Source organism: Phymastichus coffea, unplaced genomic scaffold, assembly GCF_024137745.1.
Source record: "Phymastichus coffea isolate CEN01 unplaced genomic scaffold, Cenicafe_Pcof_1.1 PCOF00031, whole genome shotgun sequence".
Classification (NCBI taxonomy): Eukaryota; Metazoa; Arthropoda; class Insecta; order Hymenoptera; family Eulophidae; genus Phymastichus; species Phymastichus coffea.
The window spans coordinates 2,755,589-2,783,355 of NW_026706842.1; the positions used below are offsets into that span (position 1 = coordinate 2,755,589).

General features: G+C 35.7%; 1 protein-coding gene across 5 annotated transcripts in view; it reads right to left on the reverse strand.

Annotated features, from left to right (window-relative positions):
- Positions 1–266: 266 nt before the first annotated feature.
- Positions 267–27,767, reverse strand: part of LOC131663155 (uncharacterized) — a 243,505-nt gene continuing 216,004 nt past the window's right edge. For all 5 annotated transcript variants that reach the window (XM_058933327.1, XM_058933324.1, XM_058933325.1 and 2 more), the window contains 4 exons: positions 11,567–13,012; positions 10,756–11,259; positions 3,699–4,213; positions 267–3,617 (listed from right to left, as the gene is read on the reverse strand). In XM_058933327.1, the coding sequence (XP_058789310.1) occupies positions 3,612–3,617; positions 3,699–4,213; positions 10,756–11,259; positions 11,567–12,989 (2,448 nt within the window). In that variant the 5' untranslated portion in view covers positions 12,990–13,012 and the 3' untranslated portion in view covers positions 267–3,611. The remainder of the gene's footprint in view (positions 3,618–3,698; positions 4,214–10,755; positions 11,260–11,566; positions 13,013–27,767) is intronic.

Sequence of the window (27,767 nt, forward strand, 5' to 3'; positions counted from 1 at the left end):
TTATATATTCTTTTATGGTACAAGATATTCATTTATATATATTTATATATATATATATGTGTGTGTATACCCAAACGCACACACACATACACACGCGCGCGCGGACAGACACACACATACAATACAAGCCGAGACTCCGACACAAGACGGCACATTGGTGCCGAGGTCGCTTCGACGGCTTCGTCAACAATGGCCGTCTGGTCTTTAAAAGATTTTTACCCAACCCCTTAAAAAAAAAAAAAAAAAAAAAAAAAAAAAAAAAAAAAAAAGACACACATATACACACACACACATATTGGCTTCAGTGTTCAAATTTTTAATTTGGATAAACATTTATAGCAAAGAAAAACTTAATTAACTTAGCAATTACGTTGATCGATGGCTCTTATTAAAACTTCGTAAACTTTAAATGAGTAAATCAGTCATTAAAACTTGGAAAAAATGTAAAATTTAATAGAAATACACTTCAGTTATCTTTTTGATTTGGTTTGAGATTTTACAAGATAGAATAATTAATTGTTCATTTTGTCAGTGGAAGTTTTTATTGTTGATGATCAAATGTTTAACTACATATCAAGAACTAACAAGCAAAATTGGTAAATTATAAAAAATAATACAACTTAAGTCTTTCATGATAGTACATCATGAATGAAACAAAAAATTGTTAAATCTAATAGTCCCTATAACTATAAACAAATTATATAATTGATATTCAATACTCATTCATTAACGTGAATACTGATCCAACTTCGCAGTTAATCATACGTAACACATAATCAAATTCCATTACATTGAAAAATAAAGTATCACTTCTTATATATATATATAAAATATACTATAACTAAGGCAATTTTCTCAGAACAAAATGTTTCTGGTAATTTGCTCGGAATATTAATAAGCCAATTTTATAAAAATCCATGCATACTAGTTAGGCATAACGAATATAACTATAAGTAACAAGTATTGTAGAAAAACAAATAATATTTTTTATTGTTTCTCATTTTTCTTTTTATTTTCAAACTAGTAATACCTTTGAGCATCATTTTTCATGTTCATGTTTTATACACTGTCTAACGCACTAACAATAACTTTTTCAATCTTCGTGTATATTATATATTATACGTCTTATTACTTATAGTTTTCTTTGAATCAATTTTTCATATAATTAATGACAAATTAAATCACGCCACCATCCACATAGAACTTAATGAATTGCTCTGTTGTATGTGTTTACTCTATACTACTTTTTCACTGCATATATTTTTTGTAAAAAAATTATTTATACGGATATCCATTAAGATTGACAGAGTCTTGGCCTTTCAGGAAAGTCATATATACATAAAAAAATTTTCCGAAGAGTGGGCTACGAAATGCTATTATAATTTAATTTTGTCATCATTTCGAGTCAGTTTTAATTTCAACTGTACAGTATTGTAAAGATCAAATGTATACATTCAGTAATATTTATAATTCATGTAAAAGTTTTACAATGTGAAAACTTCTTTGGTTCGCATAAAATAAGACTACATCTTAAATATGCAATTATTTTTCACTCAAGATTATAAATGTCATGTAAGTATATAGGCGACCTTTTATAAATACTGAATACAACGTGCTCTTCCATTTTTTATTCAATTTTCTATAATAAAACCTATCTCTGATGACACGATTTTTTTCAGTTAAGCAGTTTTGAAAGAGTAAAACCTGCATTTAGGTAATTAAATTAGATAAATTAGAAATTAAATTTATCTCGAAAGTGATGAAATATAAAATATTTAAACATAAACTAATGCACATGAATTAGTAATGCTAAGATAATTATGGCCCTCATCAACAATAATTCACAAATTATCTGAAATTTACATTTCTATGTAATATCTTAATCGATAAAAAGATAAAAAAAGTATAAAAATACATAGTTTGATATACAATCCTTTTTTGTGATTAATATAACAAAAGCAAAATAGAAAGCTGATTACTTAGTATGATTATCATATTTTCTGAAAGTAACAGGAAAAAAGTTAATAGAACACATGGCAGTAAAGTATTATTACTCATATAGTCAATGACGAATTTGTTTTGAACTTAGTATAAAAATTCTTAATAAGAGAAAGATGCAAAAAATCCATGCATAAAAAGGGTTTCCTTGCAATAGCGATTTTTTTTAATATACAATATATACATAGAGTCTTCGTAGCCCACGTAGAGTAAATTTTTGTTCGTTTTTGTTTCTCTTTATTTATTTTATTATCATTTTTCGATATATCTATATTACAGTGATCATTTTTACTTAAGACGATCTTACCGAAAGACTCAAATAATCGGCACCCTTATATCGAAGAATATATCGAACATTTCAAGACTTAGTTCTACGTAAATGACCACCGAGTATTGGTTTTTTTTACATATGACGCAATAAAAGGGAACAACGTTAACGAATGCGAGAACGTGCGAAAAACAGTTAATTGGTGAGTTGAGAAAAGTAGAACGAACAGTTATCAACTTTCAACCAGTCATTCGTTGCTTTTGTTCAAGTAAAATTTCGTTAGCACCATGATTGAAAAAGAAATATTCAAGTGATAGGATTGTGGAGGCGTATGAACAATTCTGCACGGTTTTATTGTACACATAAACCATTGTGCACAGTAACGTGGCGTAAATTAGCGTATATCATTTCTTATACTGTTACTGGGCACAATAATTTATATATAATAAGATCGTACAGAATTATCCGCAGACCTGATTGGATACATGCATACAATCGCAAAGGTCTCGTCCTATACTAGCAAGACGTAGAATTATTTTTTGTTTTTCAATATAGTGCATTTCGTCGATATATACATAAATACCACTTTTATGAAAAGAAAGTTTGTGCTAGATTATTGTTTTCAATTCTGCCTGATTAATAATATTAATCAAGGCAGAATTATTCATTATAAAATACTCTCGGATTAGTCCGTACGTAATGGCATCGTCGAAATAGTCAATGCATGGTCCTTGCGCGAGGGTAGACGATAAAATATTGAACATAGTTCAGAGAACACTTAGAAATAGATTTTCAGTTGATTGCCACCGGAGACGCGTGTGTCGCAGGAAGATCTAGGTCGTAGAGAAAGAAAGTGTCGCTCGACGGGAAAAGGCAACGTAAATGATCAGGTAAACGATGCAGTTCGACTCGTTAACAACAATATACAAGTAGCTTGATTCCCTTAGACAGCATATTACAGTTTGTAGAAAGGTGAACGATAGCGCTGGTTTGCGGCCAGTGGTAGCACGCAGCGTCAAGTACAAGCGAGTGTGCTGGTGCAACGCAGAGCCCGTCGGGCTGAGGCTCCTCGCTCTCCACAGGCCCGCCGCCCTCGAGAGATAGGCTAGTGCGCTGGAAGCCATGGCATGAAAGAGTCGAAAGGCCCGTCCCCTGGCAGCGGCGTCCCGGATGCGAGCGGCCTTTCGCTTCTCTGCTCTCAGTCTGCGGCGCGCGTCAGCGTTAAAGGCACTAGCGGTCCCCCGTTGCACGCGGCCAAGCTAGCGAGGATCAGCGGCAGCAGCCGGCTCTGGCTGCCAGCCTTCGGCGCCCGCTCTCATACGCGCGCGCCGATCAACCGCAACAATCATACCTGCAAGAACAACGCCCCAGAGCCCATTCACATCGCCATCCTTACGGACAATTCCGGCATCATTAGGGAACACTGACTAACCTCCGTGCCGTCCTCGCCCTCGTCCTCGTAGAGGGGGCCATTGGCGCTCTTCTTCTTGGGTTTGGGCGGCGGCCTCGGCGGCACCTTCTTCGGCGTAGAGCTGCTGATGCTGTCGAGGCTGGGGCTGTCGCAGCTCGGCGGCTTGTCCTCGCGCGCTGCCGGTGCCGGCGCTGGCGACGGCGCCGGCGATGGCGCTTCCGCCGCCTCTTCCACCTGCTGAGACAGTTGGTCGAAGCGGGCCGACGAGCGGAGCTCCTCCTGGGCGGGCCACTCCGAGGCGCCCTCCGGAGCAGAGCGATCCGCGAACAGCTGGGTCGGGCCGCGCGCCACGGGTAGCGAGCACTCCGAGCTGGGCGTGCCCGGCGTCTGGGTCGGCGTCGCCGGCAGCGGCCTGCCGCGCATCGACAGCCCCGGCTCCGGGCTCTTGTTCAGCGACAGCACCGAGTTCGAGCTGCCGTCGGCGGTCCTGCGCACGCCCAGATTGTCGTACACCGGCTCTGTGGGCTCTGCAAGCTCTGCCCAATGGACAAACATTTCCAAGTTAATTGCCACCTCGCTTCCTCGTCGATCGCCAACGATCAAAGGCGTGCTTTCTGGGGAACGACTTTCGATATTGTGCACTCGTGCCTTTATCGATTAGCACTGTTATGCTCGTTGTCAGTATGAACATTATTCCACAAACCGACTGAGCTTACTTTTCCAAGGTACCAATGCACTATATTTAACAAATGATAATCATAAACATTTTTCAACTACTTTTACGTTCATAAAAATGGTAGACGTCGTCAGCGCTAAAAAAATGCAGGCTCTAACTCCACAGTTATCTCCAGTTCAGCCAAGACTCAACGAAAATCGAAAAAGAAAAAATACAAATAAACTAAACGCATTGTTAACGAAGTTAGTAAAACTAATTACTTTGCTCGCGCAATTTCTTCGTTATTGATAAAAAAATCAAAGATACGCGATTTGCAAAGAATCGAACAAGTGGCAACGAGATACGTTCTATGTCGGCTGAAAGACCAAGGCAGCGAACGTAATAAAGCGTAGAGCAATAAAAAGAAAAACAATATGTTTCCCCCGAGAAAAGGTCGTGCGGGCCCTGTGCGGCACCCGTGTCCGCAACACCAGCGCTGACCTTAACAAACGATTCACGGTTTAGCGACTTAGGGTTCGAGCGGTCTGGACTATGTTTGGACATGTGCGAGCAATCGGGGAAACATTCGCAAAGGACAATGCAAAACCGCGTAAAAATTATATCATTGTATTATATGGCTTTGTCAGCTACGTGATTGCGAATAAGCCGAACGAGCATTACTCCCAAAACGTGAGCGGCAATATGTCCGTATTACAACACGATTGTAACCGATCAAATGGAGACGTGAAATACTCGACGCTAGAAGTCGTATCTGATTTAACTGTTACTTAAGTCGAACGCGACCTATTGCCGTGGGCGTCCGCAACTCAGCTCCGAGAAACTTGGTTCCTGGAGACTAACTCAATAACTCCCGGAAATCACGTGCCTTCCAGGTCTTTTTATCACCAAAGACGGATAAGGGGAAGCATAAACTGACCAGTGGACCGACGACTGGCGGAGAAAAGTACGAGTAAGAAGTACAATAGTGAAGAACAGGAAGAGAAAAATCTAGCGCGGGCGAAACTAAGGAGTTCGCGAACCGCGTAGATTCAATGAAGACATCGATCCGGGAAAATAAGCAGCGCCTAAGGGGGAGGGGGCAGTCAAGCGCTGGAAGCTTGGTGTAATACATTGTAAAGGCAGTTTGGGTTGTTTACCGCTACAACCAGAAAGTCGCCTCTTCGTTTGATTATTCACGCGATCTGTAAAAATTCGACGTTTTTCGATCGAGGCTAGTCGTTTTAAATACACACGTATATAACCGTCAACTTACAATATCAAACGTTCTATTTTCATTATGGAAGGTTATCAAATCGCAGATTCATTTTTACAGCACCATCTATATTCAGTTTGTAATAATACATTTCCTAATCGGTGCGCAAAGGCTTTTTTGACAAAACGAGAAATTTACAGTACGAGCGGAGGCGAATGTCGTAACGAATTTAATCACAAAATCTTTTCGTATCACTTAAAAACAATATTTTCCCACATGAGAACCAAAGATGTGATTTGGAGATCAGAATGCGGAAATAAATATTTTAGCAATCCTTGTAGGTGTAGATACAAAAATTTCGCGAGCCTAATCTGAAAATCGGAATATTCCGTTGTTGTTCACGGTAAGTAATTTTTTCACATAACATAATTTATATTAATTAGAATTAATGCAATTTATATTAATTAGAATTGCTAATGATGTTGATTTTGAAGTGTATGTTTTAATAAGTTAATTATTCGCCCGGTATAACTGTATCAATTCCTTCATGTTAATTTCATGCATAACGTATGATTTTCCAACACACAAGTTTGCTCATCCTACAAATCACTGATTATTTTGAGATCCACAACAAGTTACTTAACTTGTACTTTCGCTATTTATATAAAAAATAATCACCTATAAATGCAGCGAAATATGTGTTTTTCTGTTTATAGTATAAATAGGCAAACTATTGATATTTGGTTTAGTGATCGCTTTTTCACTATTGCACGTGTCAAATTTGAAGTTGACGTTTATATTACATGTGTATTTAAGACGACCAGCCCCCACCGAAAAAGTCCTCAGCGACATTAGAGCTAAGAGCAGCTCGCCATACACCACTTACGTAAGTTGATTTTTGATTATTAGCAAACCACGCATCGTAACATTAAAATTGATGGGAAGCGTATGCAAATGAAAAAACCACGTATCTGACTTTATGATTTTTTTTACCAATGATAAATAAATTGAGTAAGAAAAATAATTAGTTTTACTAACTTCGTTAACGACGCCTAATTTTTCTATAATTTTTTTTCGATTTTCGTTGATTCCCGGCTAGGTTTCGGAATCCACGTCTAATATAAATCGAGAATAGTAGTGTAAGTTTATATTGTGTTTATTCTAATAAAAGAATTGTTGAGTTTATCAAATCTATTTATTATTTATAGTGTGCATGCTTACTATTTAATATGTTGCTACACATTAACATGCCTTTCTATGAATGCAAAATTAAAAAAATAAAATGTTCTTTGAAAAATTTGAGAATAGTTTTAAATAATATTAACTAAGTGGTTAAGTGCGATGTCAAGTTTCAGCCCATAGAATAAATCACATATTAGCATTTTTTTTCATAAACAACGTTTCGTTGGCTTGATTTTCCAACCTCGTCAAGCTTAATTGTTGTTCTTCAACGAATTGAACATTACAGTTGAAATAAAGATACGTCGTAATTGTCAATTATAACATAATACTTACAAAATTTCTTCTTAATACATGGTAAATTATAATCGAGTCTGATGTTTACTTATGAAATACAAAATTTTAATTGTAAACGTCAATTTTTGTCATTTTTTCTTTTAACTTATTGGCGTTATTTTGTATGCTTCGCGCGCTCTAGTTTTATTTTTCTATTATTTTTACATTCTTTGCATCATATGCATCATACAATATTAAATTTACTTAATAACAGCGATTTTCTACGGTTTCAGTGTTATATTAGTATTAACAATACAATTCGAAATCGTATTTTCCTTTATTGCCTCGTTGAAAAGACAATATTCAATTCTTGAAATTTAATATTTTAATAATTAATTTAGTTTCCCGCATACCTCTCACTTGACAATGCAAAAAATATGCAATTTTTCTCCATTTTATTCTATTCGGTTTTTCTCTTTTCCAACCACATTTTAAGACAACACTATTAATTTCACAGATGCTAATCAAATTATTGATTCGTACTATTTGTTCCAGTGTAATTTGAAAAAATGACCTCTTACTATCTTAAAATAATTTATTGATGGCATATTTCCGTTTTTTGCAGATTATTATCCATACTAGTTATTCATAAATTTAATGTACTGCTGAAATATAAATCTCAGACTTCCAGACAAGTAATACATCTATTTCAAAATATACGGAAATTTTAACATTTCGTGCTATTTTTCCCTATCAATTAATCACAACCCATGATGTCGGCGACTCATTATTTGTTTAAGATAAGGAGGCGGAAGATTTGAGAAATCCATACTTATATCTTAGTAATCTCGAATAAGTTAAAAGAAAAAATGATAACAATTGAAGTATACAATTACAAATTTGTATTTCACATGTAAACATCAGACTCGATCATATTTTATTATATATTAAGAAGAAATGTTGTATTATGTTATAATTAATAACCACAACTAATCTTTAATTAAATTCTAATGTTCAATTTGTTTAATAAAAACAGTTAAGTTTGGTGAGGTTGATAAATCAAGCCACAAAACGTTCTTTATGAAGAGAAGCACTGTAGTATCAGAATTGTCTTGTAGGCTGACCCTTGACATCGCACACAAAAGTTAAATGTTTTACTTGAAGGGTAGATAGCTTTATATTTATTAAATATTTAAATAATATTATTTACTAATTGCAAATATCTTACGTACGTAAATATTCACATAGAAATGTTTATAATAAAAACATTTATGATAACACTTATATTATTCAATACTGTGTTATTATTATGTGATATATATATATATATATATATATATATATATATATATATATAGGTCAATCCATGTCAAATGTGTAGTGGATCTATCTAAAATTGTAGATCACCAAAAAAATCGTGAATAGGCTCAACATTTTCGCCTTAAACTCTATTTTCTTCAGCAATGTGGCGACTTTGAGAAATCCAAAATAGCGGCTCTAATACGACGGTTCAAACCTAGATATTTCATTGAAAAAATTCCAAAATCGATTGTAAATCATTCAATTATGATTCTAGGTATTTTTGTATGCCATAAATGAATGCAGCGTTCAATTTTACATAGGAATATATTTTTCAATGTCTGATCGGGAAACAAAAATTATTTCTTGAATTACTATTACTATTACTTGATCACTGTTGATTAGTGAAGAAATTAAGATACTCATAGGTATTTAGAATCTCTAAATTCAAATATAATGTCCATTTGATCCTACTGGATCTCGATCAAGGTCATTTAAAGGTAAAATTGCGAATATTTTTTATTTTTTGATAAGATTAGGACACCCACAAGTTTTATGTGTCGCTGAATCCGAATCCAACATGACCTTGATTGAGATCTGGTAGAATTAAACAGATATCATACTTGAATTGAATGACTCGAAAGACCTATGTGTATCTTCATTTCCTCACAAATCAACATTGATCAATGAGTAATTTAAGAAATAACTATTGTTTCTCGATTGTACCTTCAGATGATATTGTAAAATATTTTTACCTTTTCGATAAAACATATGTTTAACTTGCACATTTATAATGATGATAGTATTAATGTACTAAACGCAAATGGCAAGACTCCTTTACATTTAGCAGCAAAGTATGGCAGAGAAGGGATAATTGAGTGCAATACTATATTCCTATGTAAAATTGAACGCTAAATTCATTTCAGACATAAAAAAATACGTAGAATCACAATCGAATGATTTACAATCGATTTGTAATAATTATTTATAAAATCTCTATGTTTGAGCCGCCATATTGGAGCCGCCATTTTGGACTTTTCAAAGTCACCGCATTACAGAAGAAAGTAGAGTATAAGGCGAAAATTTTGAGCCCATCCACGATTTGTTTGGTAATCTACAATTTTAGACAGAGCCATCGTCCGTTTGACGTGGATTTACCCATATATATGTATATATAAAATAAATATATACATATATATGTATATGTAAGATCACACTAAATCAAGATTAACAGTTTGATTGCAGATTATCATGAAATATTACCCTGTTCAATATAAGTAGCAAAATAAAATAGTACAAGTTAATCATATATATTTGGTCTTGATAATAACGTGAAAAATATGTGTATGCAAAGTGAGCTTGAGAACCTTGTGTTGAAATTTGTTTAGTGGATTTAATGACAAAACATTTACAAACTAAACAAAACAAACTACCATTGTACATTAACCTTATTATTTGTCTATTCGGGGATCATCTGTGAAAGATGAAATGTAGCTTAAAAAGTTTTATTTATACTGCACTTAAAACTGTCCAAGTGTAAGCCCAAGAATCGGAACACGAGTAGAAGAAGATCGGTTAAGTCAGGCATGTAACATAAAATTATCAAAATGTTATCATTATCAAAAATGTTTAAAAAAAAATTTTTAAAAATGACGTACATTTAATACTTCGTATCTTCTTATGATCGGTTATAGATGAATTTCAATGTCATTATTAATTTTGGTAGAACATTACGTTATTACCCAATATATTAATCTTTAAAATATAAAGAAGCATGCAATATTTATTTTGAATTTTCATTAGAATGAACTTCAATCAACAACGAGGCACATCCTTTAGACCTAACAAGTTTTCCAATTCTTTAGTGTTGACGCAAAGTTAAGATTGTTGAAAAATAAAAAGATTCTCTATCTTTTCTTCTCGGAGATGAGTTTAATGTTCATAATTTCAATCTCGGCTAAGTTTGAATGGCGTACAGTCTGCAAGAATCGAATTATAAATCAAATTTTTATAAAGCATTATGGTTAAGCAGAAATAGTTCACGTACGAATGTTTAAAATTTCAATGTCCATCCATTAAAATTGTCGGCCTTACATTAAGTAATCAGTTTTATTTTGAAAAAAGCAGACGGCTTCATTATTAGACGTGACTGAAAGTATCATTAGGAATCAATCATAAGTCAATGACTGAGAATTTGATTATAAAAAGAGAATGAGAATTAAAATTTGACATTAGTTGACAGTATAAATTGGAAGAAAAAACAAAGCGAAACGAAGATAACATATGGATGATCTCGTGTAAAGTTGTAATAAGGGTTGGATGACGGAGAGTAGCGTGAACGAGAGTAAATAAGTAAGGCAGAGAGCATGCACTAAATATCGTCGTTTGTTGGCACTGAATGAAATCGAAGGAGGACATAAGGAGGGGAGAAAAGAAGTCGGTACTGAGATTCTGACCTCGCTCAGTCGGCGAGATGGGTGGAACGCTGCTCCAACTAGGTGCCCTGGGTCTGCGAGGTATCGTTCCGTAGGCCGCGTGTCTCGGCATCGACGGGTAGTTATGGCCAAGGCTGTAGGGTGTTGCCGAACTCGAGCGCACCGGATGGGGCAGCGTCTTGAAGCCAATCTGCGTGTAAGCGGCCACGATGCCCACCGGAACCGGCGAGGATGGTTGCTGCTGGAGGCGCGAGTTGTCCGGGGCGGTAGAGGCCTGCGAGGTCGGCGAACAATTGCGCCCAGCCGAGAAGGCCAGCAAATCCGGCGGGTACTGGCGGTACGGTGTGGTGTTGCGCGAGAGTGTGCCGATACCGCTGATTATGCTGCCGCCGTGCTGACCGCAACTCGCTGCTAAACCGTTCGAGCCGCACATCATTGCCTCCAGCTCGGGGCTCGCTCGACCTCGCAGCTCCTCCTCGTGGAGCCCGTTCGCCAGCACTCCGACCACACTGCCCACGCCGTCAGCTGTAATTTATCAATCATTAACGTTTGTCTGACCAAAGCTTTACTTTAACTACTTCCTTTCATCGTATTTACGGCAAACACAGTCATTCTAAATATATTCGTACTTCCATGATTTTACGGGCTATAAGTTGGATCGCAAAAATTATTCTGAATTCTCTCTAAACTTGTTTCTAAATTGTTTCGCGCCCAGGCTTTCCGCTGTATTTTACAGAAAATTGAATAAAAACGGTATGTAAGGGTGAATTCAAAGGGTCAGTGTCGAATAGTCCTGGCGTGGGGGAAGAGGAAGAGAACGAAAGGCACTCACCAAAGACGGAGTCATTGTCAAGGAGCGTCCTGTTGAGCTCGGTCATCTCGGTGCCATGGGAGGTGACGGAGGGCGCGTCGTACCTACGCGGTGGCTTAACAACGGGGTTGATAGCCGTGATGAGAGATTTTTCCTGCTCGCCGAGGCCGTGCTGGTCGAGCGAAGCGGCCTCCTGGCCTTTCTCGTCGCCGCGCGGTCGTCGCCGCCGGCAGTAGCACAGACAGAGCGTGATGGCCAGCAGCAGGAAGACGAAGGCCACGAGGCCGAGGCCCAAGGCGAGCCGCAGGTCGAGCAGCGTGTCGCCGCCCGACCGAGTGCCGGCCTCTTCGCCCGGCGCCAGGCCCAGTGGCAGGCTGAGGTTGCGCTCCACGCTGCCGGCGGAGTTACTGGCCACGCAGATGTACTCGCCGCGGTCGGCGGGCCCGGGCTCGGGAATTGTCAGGTTGGCCCAGCCCTGCTGCTGGCGCAGCCGGTAGCCGCGCTCCGAGGCCGGGCGCTTGGTCGAGTTGCCCAGCAGGCGCTGGCGGTATACCCAAGCGATGCGCGGCCGTGGGCTGCCCTCCGCACGGCAGTAGAGCAGCAACGATGCATCGGACAGTGCGCGCGCGCCCAGCGCGTCCACGCGTCCCAGGCAGGCCAGCTCCTCGGGCAGCAGCTCATCCCAGGCGCGACCCTGCAGCCGCGGCGGCAGCGCACAGGCGGTCGGCCGCGTGTACAGCTTGCGCTGCAGCGCCCAGTCGCGGAAGGCGCGCAGCTGACAGTCGCAGTGCCAGGGATTCTTGCGCAGCTCAAGGCCGCCGAGCTTGGGTAGGCCCTCGAAGCTGGCAACCTCGAGGTGCGTCAGGTTGTTGCCGTCGAGCTCCAGGCTGGTCAGGCCCGGCAAGTTGTGGAAGCTGCGCTGGCCCACCTGTACCAGATGGTTGTCGCTCAGCTTGACCTTTTGCAGGAAGAGCAGGTCGTGGAAGAGGCCGTCCTCGAGCTGCTGCAGCTGGTTGTGATTGAGCAATAGCACGCGCAGGCGCTCGGTCTGGTCGAAGCTGCCGCGATGCAGCTGACTTAGCTTGTTGTGCGACAGGTCGATCTCGATGATGATGTGCAGCCCGTTGAACGCTCCGGCGTTCAAGACGCGCAGCTGACAATCGCGCATCACCAGCTTCTGCAGGTTATCCAGGTGGATGCGCGTAAACGCGCTATCGCCCAGCTCGGTCACCTCGCTACCGGTCAAGTCCAGCTGCTGGAGCTCCGGTGACAGCTCGTCCGTCAGGTTGACCCGCAAGCATTTGGCCGTCTTTTTGCCGGACACCCAGAAGCACTTGCAAGCTGGCATGCATTTCCAGTCCACCTGACCCGCACAGGCCTGCAGCCATATAGCGCTCACCGCGACCAGTAGCCAGCACAGTCGCGTTCCGATGCTCGGCCCCATCTTCTCTTGGCCGTCCAAGCCGCCTGCAATACAAAACATACGTCCGCCCGACTGTTTATACTGCTTTTATGCATTGCGTCTCTTGCTATTTTTTTACACTTAGAAGCTACAACCAATATATCAGACTATCTTCCTAATTAACATTGGACATTTTTCCATTTACCTGTCAGTTCAATTCGGTTCAAATCGAACGAATTTTAGATTTTTAAAAGGTAAGCAATCTGCCCTAGTTATGTGACTAATTTTTAGACTCAAACATAATTTATATCTGCATACCTAATCTTATAATTAATTAGGAGGTTTAATTATTAAACTTCTTTAGTGAAAAATATCAATTGAACGCTATTCTACAGTAAACAAAATAGACAAAGTAAATTAATCAAAGTATGAGGGTCGTTCAAAAAGTCCGTAACTTCTTGGAAGATGGTGATGTTATCGTAACGTACTTTAAACTGTAAGAAAGTCCCATCTAGTACAAGTGTGTATATAAAGTTTCAAGTCAATACATTACTTTGGAAATTTTTTAGTCATTTAAATTTAGTTTTTCATTGTGTAAACAGAATCATGGAAAAAATGAGTTTTGTGTGCTTATTAAATAATATTTCCTACGGGGAAAATCAATACAAAAAAATCCAAAAGAGATGACTACTCAAGACATGATCCATAAAGTTTATGATACTGTACTCGCTGATCGTTGATTGAAAGTGCGTGAGATTAGTGAGACTCTTAACATTTCAGTAGGATGCACATGGAACATTTTACATCAATGTTTACGCATGAGAAACTTGTCTTCAAGATAGGTGCTGCGCTTGTTCACAGCTGATTACAAGCAAGCTTGTGCGGTTGAGTTTAAGCAATGTTTGAGCATGTTTCAACGTAATCCAAAAAAGTTTTTGCGACGATATGTTATTGTTGATGAAATATGGATTCATTCTTATACGTCAGAAATGAAAAATCCGTCGAAAATATGGACTGGGTTCGGTGAATTTGCATCGGAAATAGCTAAGAAGGTACAACCAGCCGGAAGTGCTATGGCTACAATTGTTTGGAACTCAAGTGGTATAGTATTAATCGATCACCTACAGAGTAAAACTATTACAGGAGAATATTGTGCCTCATTATTAGACCGAGTTGAGGCCATACTGAAGGAAAAGCGGCCCCATCTCGCGAAAAAAAAGTACTTTTCCACCACGACAATGCACCAGCTCAAAAGAGTTCCATTGCAACGGTCAAATTATTTGATTTACGCTACGAAATACTTCCTCATCCACCTTATTCTTGGCCCCTTCTGAGTATTTTTTGTTTCTTGACATGAAAATTGGGCTTGTGAGTAAAAGATTTTCATCCAACGAAGAGATATTAGATACATACATTAGTTTGCCGTTAGAGTATTTTTCTATTTATGCAAAAAAAAAAAATGATGTATATACAAAATAAATACAATACAATATGATCATCATGTAATATATATGACATCATGTTCGTACGTATTATAGTATAATTAAGTACAACGTTTAACATATTAACAGCAAATCGGCGCTAATTGATAACTCTAGGCGTTTTACAAGTTTTATTAAGTAATATAATAACCAATAAGCAAAGAACTCTAGTCTGAATTTTGATGAGAACAGACGTGTTTGCGTGTAGCTCCAAACGCGTTTGTTATATATATATAACAACAATATAGCACATTCCAGAACCTCATTCCTGTAAAATTGATGTAGAGCGGGTACGAGTGAATTATGCGAGAGCAGAATGGTATTTCCACTGCCCAACAAAATCGAGATATTTCTACATTTACTGCAATCATCCCACCAATATCTAACTATGTAGCTATTACGTAAAAGGATCTAGTTGAAAGAGATCAAGGCCTAATAATAGATTGTTATGAAAGATTTAAATTGATTATGCATGTGCAATGGGGAATTATTAAAATCAAAAAATATTATTAGTGCATCAAGAATCTCAAAAATAGATTGTACACTTATATGTCTAACAAAAAGATAGTCAGTATGATTACTTATATTAGAGCTTTTGTGTGGTTGTGTCTGAGCAATTTTTGAGCATGTTTCAACGTAATCTAAAGAAGTTTTTGCGACGCTACATTACTGTTGATGATACGTGGATACTATTATACGCCAAAAACAAAGAATCAATCGAAAATGTAGACTAGGTCAGATGAATCTGCGCCGAAAATAGCAAAAAAGATACGATCAGCTGTAAATAAAATGCTATTCAAAGAATAGAAACACTTTACTAAATTACACTCACTTTTAAAACCTACTAGAAATTAATTAAATGAATACAGGAAGATTTATACCCTAGGGTATGTAACAGTAGTATAAAAAGCAGATGGACTCGTCTAATTAATAAATTAATTGCAACCACTGTCTCCCCATCCCCAGACGTTTCTCCCATTAACTCCAACTGTGAATGAAACGGCGAAATTGGTACAAAAGAATATAAATAATATAAAAAAGCCATACGAACTTTTATTTCAAATTACAGCACAATAAGCAATTGATATAGTTTATTTGCAAGAGACTAACTTAAAAAACCGCTAATCAATCACTATAAAAAATTTCACTTGTTATAATAAGAATAGCATTAATTGCATATCTACTAGCGAAGGTGTTTAAATTAAAAAAAACTGTATAAAAAGAGAAAACTTCATGAAAATAATTCAAAATATAAAAAACTTCAATAGTATCATTTAATTTTCACTCACACAGTTTTCACAAAATAATTTAAGTGAACTAATGGGCACAGCTGAGTCAGCTACGCTCCTTAATTTTTCTTCAAGAAACCTTCACCTGTCCCAAGAGGATTATTTTTATTTAATCGATTTGAAAATTAAAGAAAAATATAATTCTGATTGAAAAAAATATCCACCTAAGAACAATTTACAAAATATTAAAAATAAACGTCTTTTATAGAAATCCGTCAACATTTTTGAAGAGGCAAAATTAAGTGCCTTATAAAGAGTACGCATTGTCATACAAAAACAAAACAGACCAACACCTATCGAATAAAGAAGAAAAATCCATTTGTGGTAATTGTAAGATCCCGTTTACTGTTATTACTTTCTAATCGAATGCCTCCTCTTCGATACGATGAGAAAACGTACAACATAAGCTGAGTAATAATCTTAGTGAATAACTTATTAGGTAATATGACCCTATACAGGGTGGGCCATTTTAACCGATCATGTGAGTTTTTTCGGAAACTATGGAAGTCACCGAAAATCGGTTCAGATGAAAACTACTTAATTTTGAGGAAGACATATTCCTGTGACCTTGCCTTTCACCTTGAAGATCATGTCAAAGTTCATTTCAAGGCCAACTTTATTTCTTTAAATAGGAACCCCTATTTTCCATCTCGGATTCGAAAAGCGACAATTCCATGCTTAGAAGAGGTAACAGTTGAAAAATGTTGTAGACCAACTTTGTTGTTCAACTTTGAAGGGAACAATCCCTATGACTTTGCCTTTGAACTTTGAGGTCACGTTCAAGGTCAAGTTTATTTACAGGTTAAGTTTGCGATTTTATATTTTTCTTATTAGAGATTTCTATGTAGATAATTATTTTTTATATTCTAACATCAGCAATCGAAAATTCAGATAATAATTTTTGATCGAGATCTCTCTACACACATCAAAATCTTACTGATTTGCTTCAAACTTGTAATAAATAATAATCTTACAAAATTTTAAAATAAGAAAAGAATAGATGAATTCTTGATTTGTATTTTATAATTAAATAAAATTAAATTGATGTAACATTTAAACAAAATACGAGGATCGTTCAATAAGTCTGTGCCTTGAAATAAAAAATACTATTTATTTAAATGATTCCAATTTATTTTTCAACATAGTCTCTTTTTAATCTGTACATTTGTTATAGCGGTGCTCAAGCTTTTTTATGTGACGGCTAGCCGTAACTTAGTTTTTTTTTACATTTAATTATTAAATATGACGAACGGAGTGGGAACCTTCCTGATTTCCCACGATGAAAACGCATTCGAAATATAAACTTTGATAGTGGCCCGAGCCTGCGTACTCAAGCTTACAATCAACGCTCTATCCTGCTTTGTCCCACACGTATGTGTTGACAGGGGCCTACGATCATCGCGTATACATCGTGAAGTGTTATCACGCTGATAATGGAAGGGGACCATAAAAATGCAATCTATCTTTTTTTTTCCCACCGATTTTTAAGAAAATATCCGTAATATTAAATAGATTTTCATCAATTTTGTAAGCCATTATAATGCGCACCTTTTTGTCACCGAATAACCAATAAATAGAACAATAATGTATTTTATAATAAATCGTAAAAGGTTTGAATTTTTCTGAATGTTCATAATAGTCACTATGTATCGTCATAATTAATTAAGTTTAGTACAATTATGTATAAGTAATTATAAGCTATAGCGTTACTCTTGCTCTTAAAAGTGGCACTCCGAGAGCCATCTCTGAAGAAAAGGGCCCAAGTTAAAAAGGGACCGCCCTTTCTCTCTCTGAAAATTCACGCCCACAGACCAATAAAGAAATTCTGGATATGATTAGAAAATTTCCGACCAATACAAAATTTAGCCGTTATCGCTTCATGGGCCTGAGGAAAGGGATTTCCACCCAACCACCCACGGCTTATAAAAAGCTCTGTACAAGGCTGGAGAGTAAGTTAAGTCAGAGGAAGTGAGTGGAAGTTAAGTTCAGATAGAGTAAGTGCGGACTGAGCACCAGGAAGTCCCTAATAAGAAGTTTTTACCAGTGAGTGAATCCCGGAGGAAGCATCAAAGAAGAAAAATCACCCAAGTATATTCAGAGCATATAGAGAGAGAAAGAGGCCAAAGAGCAGAGAGAGAACGCAACTTTAATAATAACTAAATTGATAAAATAAAAGTAAGTAAAATCTTAAACCTGGCTATCCTTTTCTTTCTTTAAGTAATCCGCCTTTCTTTTGGAAATTCATTAAGCGTGAGTCTGGTGAATTTCCATTAAAGTCCCTTAAGAACACATTAAGCGTGAGTCTGGTGTGTTCGTAATAACATTTGGTTATTACATTCCGCGTTAGCATACAGTTTTCTCAACGCAACAATATTGCTCGTCCCGGCTTATGTGTTACACGATAGCCAAATCAGAGCAACCCTGAGTTTACGCTTGCTCCAAGCGTACCTGAGAGTGACCCCGACGTCACATTTATGCCCTCTGAAAAGTAATTTTTATGAAACTCCTCAAAATGCTCATTTGTCGCAGTAATTATCTCTTCGTTGGATGAAAATATTAACATTTACAGCTGATCGTACCTTTTTTGCTATTTTTGGTGCAGATTCATCTGACCTAGTCTACATTTTCGATTGATTCTTCGTTTTTAACGTGTAATAGTATCCACGTATCATCAACAGTAATGTAGCGTCGCAGAAACTTCTTTGGATTATGTTGAAATATGCTTAAAAATTTCTCAAACTCAACCGTATGAACTTGCTTGTAATCAGCTGTAAACAGCGCAGCACCTATCTTGAAGACAAGTTTCTCATGCTCAAACATTCATGTAAAATGTGCCATGTGCATCGTACTGAAATGTTAAGAGCCTCACTAATCTCATGCACTTTCAATCGACGATCGTCGAGTACAATATCATAAACTTTATCGATCGTGTCTTGAGTAGTCATCTCTTTTGGATTTTTTTTGTATTGATTTTCCCCGTAGGAAATATTATTTAATAAGTACACAAAACTCATTTTTTCCATGATTCTGTTTACACAATGAAAAACTAAATTTAAATGACTGTAAAAAATTTCCAAAGTAATGTATTGACTTGAAACTTTCTATACGGACTTAAATCTCTTACAATGTAAAATATGTCACAATAACACCACCATCTTCCGAGAAGTTACGGACCTATTGAACGATTCTCGTAGATGTAGTTCTTGAAGTTACCATAACAATAACATTAACAACAATAATAAATATCAAGTAGTAAATAATCAGTATTTATAAAATGCAGTGAGCATACTCTCATCCTTGGGTGCACTACTTTTATCTTAAGAGCTTGTTTCCATAAATATAATCTGTCTACTTTTTCTACCGTTTCAAAAAAGTTTGTTCGGAGTACTTGATGCTTATCTGGCTTGGGAAATTTGTGAAAAATTATGTCACTAGTTTAGAAAGACGTACTTTTATATCCTTCTGCACAGCAGCATTCTTTTGAATATGTCACTTTTATTACAATAATAAAAATAAAAAGCCTACACAAGCCGCAATGTTTCTGCCCGATCTAAGTTAATTATGTTAGTTTCATATATAATTCAATCTTTAATTTATTGTCAAAAATAAAATACAGCGATAAATAGGTATACACCATATTTTTTGCAGAGGTAAACGTGTTACCTGTGAGCAAGTTTACTACAATAAAAACAATAAAAAAACTTAATAACTAAACTAAAACTAATATATTTTCTATCGATCATGTCTGATCATTAGTTCATTCATTTTAATCTCATCCATGTTAATAAGTATGTTCATGATATCTCGAATCTATTTTGTAATTTTGTGTATGCTGCTATTTTTCTTGATATTTAGGTTTCTCATTTCTTTATCAAATTTTCTGTATATTTTAGTTACTATAGTCGGCGGCTATTCAGAGTTAGCGTTTTGTTTAAATCCTGCATAACTATTTTAGCAAGGGGGATTGTTTTTTTTTAATTTTCTGCATAGTATTTTAACCAATTTATTTAGTATCTTTTAGATATCATTTATAACCTTGCTATAAACTCCAACCCAGGTAATTATGCCGTAAGAGGCGATGTTCTGGAATAATACATGGTAGATTGTTATTAATGTTTTTATATTCACGAACTTTCGTAGTTTTGTCATTACATAAACAAAATATTTGTTGTTTTACGATATAGTCATCGTGATACTACCATTTGAGCCTTGAATCCATGTGTACCCCAAGATATTTGTTAGTAAATACCCTACCTACTATCGGTTAAAAAATGATAGACCTCTTACTTTCCGAGCGTGTAACTCTGCAAAAAAATGTACAATGATATAGCAAAAATAGCATTAAAGCTTGTCATTTTACGCGTCAATTGATTTGCCAATGGTCGTGCTAACTTAATTAGCTAAGTTGTCACAGCGATCAGAAAGAAGAAAACACAGAATTTTAAACTACTTTATAAGAGGTTAACTTCAAAGATCTGTCGTTCTATCTAAAATTAATAGAATATCACGAAAAAATTTCAGCGTGTAGTTTGAAAAACTTTATTTATTTATAAAATGCAATTTAAAAATTTCAATGGCTTATTCGATTAACGTCGGACTTGGTATAAATTATTAAGTAATGATTAAACATTATAATTTTCAATGATTTTATGAATAAATTTTTTAAATATTATATGCTAACCTGCTAAAGTTTCCAACTAATGTCAACAGAAGCCACGCTTTGTATATTTGAGTCGTTATAATATAAACACCAAATAAGTTCGAGTGCAACATAACTGGGAATCGAACCCGGGCCTACCGGATGCGAGATTGTCGCCCTACCGACCGAGCCATTGCAGGCCTCATAATAGTAGCATTTTTAATAGCGCTATTTATCTCAATGATCAAAGTATGGCAAACTATTTCTGATTTATTGACGATTGTAATTTTATTCCACTCTATATTTTCAGCAATATTTTTTAATTTTATGTAATCAATACGTTTAATATTTATAGATTCTTTTGAGTTTACCTTGTTAATTTCTAAAACTACGATCAACAAATAATGATCAGTAAGTCTTATTTACTTTAATTGAATTAAGTCTAATATCAGTTTTAGTTAACGTTAGTTAGTATCAGTTTTACTTAGCAACACAAAATCCCATATATACATTAATAAAGTTCGGTCTAGATACTTTATTGAATAAAGCTATATACTTATATTCCATTAAGTCCAGTAGTAGATCATGTGCATCATGATCCTGTTTCATAAAATGAATTTTAAAATCTCCTATAATAATTTGATTCTTAATACTTTTTCTTATTAGATATTTATTTAGATTTTTTTAATACTTTTTTATTGTAACTATGACATCTATAAGCTCCAGTTACTTTTATTTTGATAGTATTCTATAATTGTAAGACGATTTCACAACTCACAATATTTATAAATTAATATACTCATACATAACTTTATGATTCAAACTATCGTCAATGTATGCTACAACTTCATTTGCATTAATTATATTACCATTGTTGTAATATATTCCATAATTTCTGAAATAATTTAATCCATGGTAATCCATACTTCAGGTTTCAGAGCAAACAATTACTTGTGGTTTATATTTTAATCCATTTACGGTTTATTGATTTCAGCATTTAAACTTCTGATATTTACGTGTAGAGTGAGAAATTTATCATCTTATGGTAATCTCTTTATAGCATCTATATTATTAAATTCACACTAATTTGTAAGAGCAAAATTCAGATTGTTTTCTGACACTTCCAATTCTCTTAATCTGTTCAACAGTCAGTTTCTCATTCTGTAATCTAGTTCTATAATCCCCCTGATTTTTTATTTGTGACAATAAGTTTTTGACCTGTACAATCTCTATTTTTACGTGTGGATAATTCCTGCTCATCCAACCTCCACACTGTTTTTCCAAAATGACGGATAAAATGCAAAAACTTGAAAAAATGTCGTTTTTCGTTGCCATTGTTTTTTTTTTTTTAATATAAGGTTTAAGAAAACGTTTTATAGAAGAAAAAAGTCTTAAAATTTATCAAAGAACACTCAAATTTTTTGGAAAATATTTTTACTATTTCAAAAAAATTTGAAATGGTTGGAAAGAATTTGCACAATGATTGATAATATTTTGGTCACAAACTATAGGTTTTAGGGAAAATGTTAGAAGAACAAAGTCTTGGAATTAGCCAAGGAATACTCTAAAAATTTTTTCAGATTTTTTTGATAATTTTTTGGAAAATACGTAGTTTTTTGAAAAATTAAAAATTTTCTTCGAAAAAATTTAAGTGTGCTTTGATAAATTCTAAGTCATTTTTCTTCTATAATACTTTTTCCTAGACCACATAGTTTTTAAGACAAGCAATGATAACGAGCAACGAACTTTTTTTCAGGTTTTTGCATTTTATCCGTTATTTTGAAAAAAAGTTCGTACATAAAAATTTTCTGTTAAAATTTAGCAATATTGTGTACTGATGATTGAAGAAAGATTTCGATATTAACGTGTTTTATGTAACACAAAAAGTGATAACAAAATTTTTTTTAATTTTTCATTATTTCTTTGTAAAATAACCCGTCATATTTAATTGTTTAAGCAAAATTTTTTAATTGTGAGTCCAGATTCATATTTAGCATACCCAAAAATATAGAGAACGGTACCTTGGATCAATTTATTGTTTCGTTTTATACATGATTTTATCGCTCAAAACATGTCCAAAAACTGACATCTATGGACGTTAATAGGATAATAGGTTAAGTGATAGTCTATTAAGTGCAAGCCAATAACCCACAACTTTTAATTGGTTATTCATTTTGTCTTCAACTTTTTACCACGTTTTATCTGTTTCTATAATGACTGTGCCATCTGTATAAGAGAGTATTATCTCGTATTGGTTAGTATGTCGTTAATGTATAATATGGAAAGCAGCGGTCCTAGTAGAGTACCTTTTGTGTTGGGGATGTTACGAGCGAAAGGTCGCGTGAAGATGATCGGAGACAGACAAATTACTTTCCAACCGATAATCTTAGACGCACGGCACTTTTCCACGAAGTTATTGATTGCGTCGTACCACCGACGATACGAACACACGAATTATGAAACGGTGATCAACGAATTACGAAACACCTACTACATATTCAGTCTCCAGACAAGACTAAGGTCACTTAGAAAATAGCCAACAGCTTGATCGCGAGCTCCGCCATCATGGCAATACAAGAATTTGCGTGTAGACGAGGCTTCCCGCGTGAAATGTACAGTGATAACGGTACAAACTCCACTAAAACTAGTAAAGAGCTCCAGAAAGCAGTCATTGGCATTATACCGGAAGAATTAAAGGAATTCGCGAAGCCAAAGTGCTTCAATTGGCACTTCAATCCAACGGACGCTCCTCATACGGAGGAAGCCTGAGAAAGGCAAATTCGTTCCGTAAAAAACGCGTTAGCACAGTCGCATAACGAACAAGTCCCTCATGAAGAAGTCCTGCACACATTACTCATTGAATTAGAACACATGGTGAATTCATGACCACTCACCCAAGTGTCGTTAGACCCTCGCGAAGATGAAACTCTGACACCCAACCATTTTTTAATTGGACCGTCCTCGGGGCTTATGAGAATAAATAGATATGAAATTCAAGCTCTTACAAAGGAACCATACCAACCGAACCCTACCGATTTTAATGATTTTGAGATATGTTGTAATACTAAAAAAAAATATTCGACACGTGTTTCTTTTTATCGGCTGACATCCACTTTTACAGGGTGAAATCCACCCCTGAAAACCACCCCGAAAAATGGTATTTAATATATTTCTGCATCTAATGAATACCTTGGTGCTAAAGTTATATCAGTAGAAGCACCTACTTATAAGAAATATTTTGGCGTTGATTTTATTAAAAAATATTCATTAGATGTAGAGATATATTAAAAAAACACTTTTCGGGGTGGTTTTTAGAGGTGGATTTCACCCCTTAAAAGTGGATGTTAGTCGATAAAAAAATACGTGTCGAATATTTTTTCGAGTATTATAACGTATCCAAAAATCATTAAAATCGGTGAGGTTGGGTTGGGGTGGTTCCCTTGTTAGTTCACGTAAAATCTTTGAGTTTGTACAACAGCTCGCGAAAGCCTTTTGAAGGAGATGGATCCGCGAATACCTACCGACTCTCCTACCGCGACATAAGTGGAACACATTATAACCCGCGATAAAAATTGGTGACTTTGTACTCATAGTCGACTTTCAAACACCTCGTAACACGTGGCGTAAAGGTACAGTGATTGAGGATTTCCCGAGCAAGACCGACGGAATCGTGAGAGGTGCAAAGGTTCGCGCCGGAAAGAGTGAGTTAACGCAGCTGGTTTACAAGTTGGTAAGAATCTGCGACACGTTATAAAACAAAATGGGCATTCAAGTATTTTTCACTAGAATCAGAATTGAACCCAAAGTCATAAAACATCAATACCTATTCAAAAACGAAAGTTTTCCCGTTTGTGACAATCAATACCATACTGGGTATCGAACACATACTCTTACATTGTCACGAATACTTCTGAAAACGAAGGAAACATCAACTAACGATCAACTGAACATTTTTCAAAAAAATATTGTAACATACTGTAATATTATCACCTCAAACGCAAATGATTTTTTAAGTTTCTATCCGTCGCTAATGCCCTTCTCAGAGGCAGCAACAGAAAATCAATAAATGAAAAAAAAGATAAATTAATAAATGTAATCAAAACGTCCAAATTGTTACGGCTGAACACTTGGAACGTAATAGTTACGTTGATTCGTAACAATACAAATTATAAAAGTGATTTCGGGAAAATAACGGCGCTAAATTATATAATATTGATTTACAGTATTCTTGTTAAATTTATATATCTATTCTACGAAAAGTTTAAGATCATAGACAAATATATTAAAAAACAAAAAGAATTTTATCATCAGGCACATCTAACGATTCGATTTATTTACAAAAACAGCGGCAACGAACTTGGTGCTTTACTTATTATTATATTTATAGCTAAATACCATATAAGCTACTAGGTCATTCGATTTGAAATAATTTTTTTAATTTGAATATCAATATAATTGAATACCTATAAATAAAACATCGACGGATGTTAAATATTGCAATTCATAGAATTATTTTACGTATGTAGTATATTTGAGAATTTTCAATTTTTTTTGTAGTAACTTTGATTTGATTCATTCAAGCATCAGAATGTAATTAATTATATAAAGCAGATTAATTTTTAATTAACACGTGAATTATAATTGATATTTCGATTCAACTGGCTATTTTAGTACAAAAAAGCAGAAATCGGAATATTCGTTATATTACTATAACTTTTTTCAATACTACATAACTTCAGTTAATTTTCGTTGCTTTTAATTTCAAGCTTTCACATATGAAATGAAAAATCAGTAAGCCTGAGGCATTTTCCTCTTGCATGTATCTGACACAAAAAAAAATCGGATTCGCGTTTTATTTTGCTAATATCAGATTTTATTTGAGAACCAGCTATTATTTATTCATAGTAGTCAAATTTCCTTCTTCATATTTAATGTTTAACTATTCATTGCAGGTAGTTTTTTGAGAAATATAAATAATATATTCTAATAAACATTAAGTCAATAGACTGATACAAAAGGAACATTTATAAATTAGCTTATAAAAAACGGGTAAATAAGTGCCATTAGAGGTAAAAAAGTTTACGTATGAAGATAGGCGTGAGCGCGAAGAGTCCTGCAGTCGAGTAATACCATATATGTATATACAAGCCTAAACATTATATCTCTGCCAAAAGGGAATAGCCTGTGAATCATTTATCAAGCATCAATATAATGGAAGTAGAAAAAGAAAAGCTATAAAAATAATATATTACGTATCTATTGAAAAGTAGTATATTGACGTCAATATAAAAAGTGGAACAGCGCGTCCGATTTGAAGCATGAATCGATAGTCAAACGTTAAGCCAGTTATGTATATATAAAGTCGAGCATACATAGTCCAGTTTCCCGGTATAAGAATACATATATAGACAAGAACAGATTCATGCTCACGCTCACACTTCTCAATCGCACTCCAGTCCATTGGACACATAATACTTACTTTCCTTCGCTACAATGATCGATAGCCTATTATACATAACTCAATTCTCCCCCTCTCGTTACGCATTATCATTATACTCAATATTTTTAGAGCATCAAATTCCCATTAGCTATTTATTTGCTGACACTAGTTAACGATTAACTACCAGCGAATCAGTGTTGGAGTATTCGTTGATCGATAAAACCACAAATATCGAATCTATCAGGTACCAGCTCATCATTTGAACAGGTTATCGTTTGTTATTGGAAGTTGATTGGTTCCGACTGACAATAATTTGATACGTATAAAGGACTTTAGTACACGTCTATCTTTTACTGTACTGCTTATCCCGAGTAAAACATCGAAATTCCATAGGTCTAGCCTTGTAGATGGAAAAAAATGAGGGCAAATATATGCTATCAGGTAGAGTTTGAAATATTAATAACAGATCTACACAGATTATAATAATTGAATAAAAAATATTCTCCGTGAAATCGTGATTAAATCTCTCTTTCACTGGTAAACAGCGAATAAATTTGGTTAGGATAGGTTGGGATAATACGACACTGCCTATATTTATCTCTCAAAAAATTGTTATTAAATTTAATACATTTTTATATGATAAAATAAATTTGACATTTATATTATAGAATGGCATCATGAATTATTATTAATTAAATCCAACAGTATAATAGAACTTTTATAAAATCATGAATAGATTAAAATTTTCAAATAGATATTATCATTCTTTTGAATTCTTCAATATATTTTAAAAATGTATTCAAATATACTCATACTTCATTACGACGTCAAGTTAATATGTCTTAAGAATAACGAAAAATTCAATAACACCACACAGAATACAAGAGATTTGTTTTCATTTTATTTCTTTGATATATTTGATGCCTTGCTGAATATAAAATGTCTCGTTGATGCCACAAACGCGAAGTGAAAATAATAGTAATAATTAACACATTGTGAAGCACATTCCGATCGAATGTGAAGGATGAACGAAACGTGCCATGGCAACGGTGAAAATGCGACAAGTTTCAAAAGCTCAGAACCGCGCCGAGCAATGAATCGATAGCATCGGCGCGAGTTTTGGGATTGGCAAACTCTTGAAGAGGGCGTCGCGCCACAGATTCTCGATGATGGGGTTTGAGCCTGAGAAACAAAAAGCACAGAAAGGCGCTCGGTCGCCCCTTTCTAGTTCGGAGGGGAGCCGAAAACACGCTCATCCCCCCGCAATAATGGATCGCGCGCGTTTCCATGCACGAGTGCGTCGCGCCCTGCAAACCGCGACGCAGCGACGCGTAATCGCTCGTGAAATCTATGGCGTCACCCACTCATCTCTCGGCTCACTCGCCTTTTAAAATAACCAGCGAATCGCATGCTTTTCATACTTTCATTTCAATTTCATTTTTTTCCTTTTTGCTTCCCGAGCACACTAACAAAAATCGTTGCACGCTCTTATGTGAATCAAGCTGCTGGACGAACGCAGTGAAAAGAAAACAATCAGAGTGCAGATGGGTCCGTAATATCTTCCTCTCTAAAAAAAATCTGCGAATTAAACGCGGTCTACCTGTTTCTACGAAGCATTGGTAGTATTCTTGGCGCAATAACCGGAATTACGGCGAGTGCGCAAAGAACGGAGCTATACCAGCAGATATAGATATAAACGAGCCATGCCTTCAAGATGATTTATTCGATTCCAAGGACTCGACAATTCCATTCTTTAATAAAGGGATACAGTCTGAACCAGGAAAATTCATGCGACTGTGGGCTACCAAGACCAGGATTCATTCCGGTACTTTTTAAATTACTTTTAATTTTCACTGCTGTCACAGGATCGCATCAATACTTGAAAAGCAAGTAACATTGTCTGACATTTTTTTCTCTTAATTATATTTTGCTTTTATACTTGTCGAACACATCATTTGTATGTACTAGTGT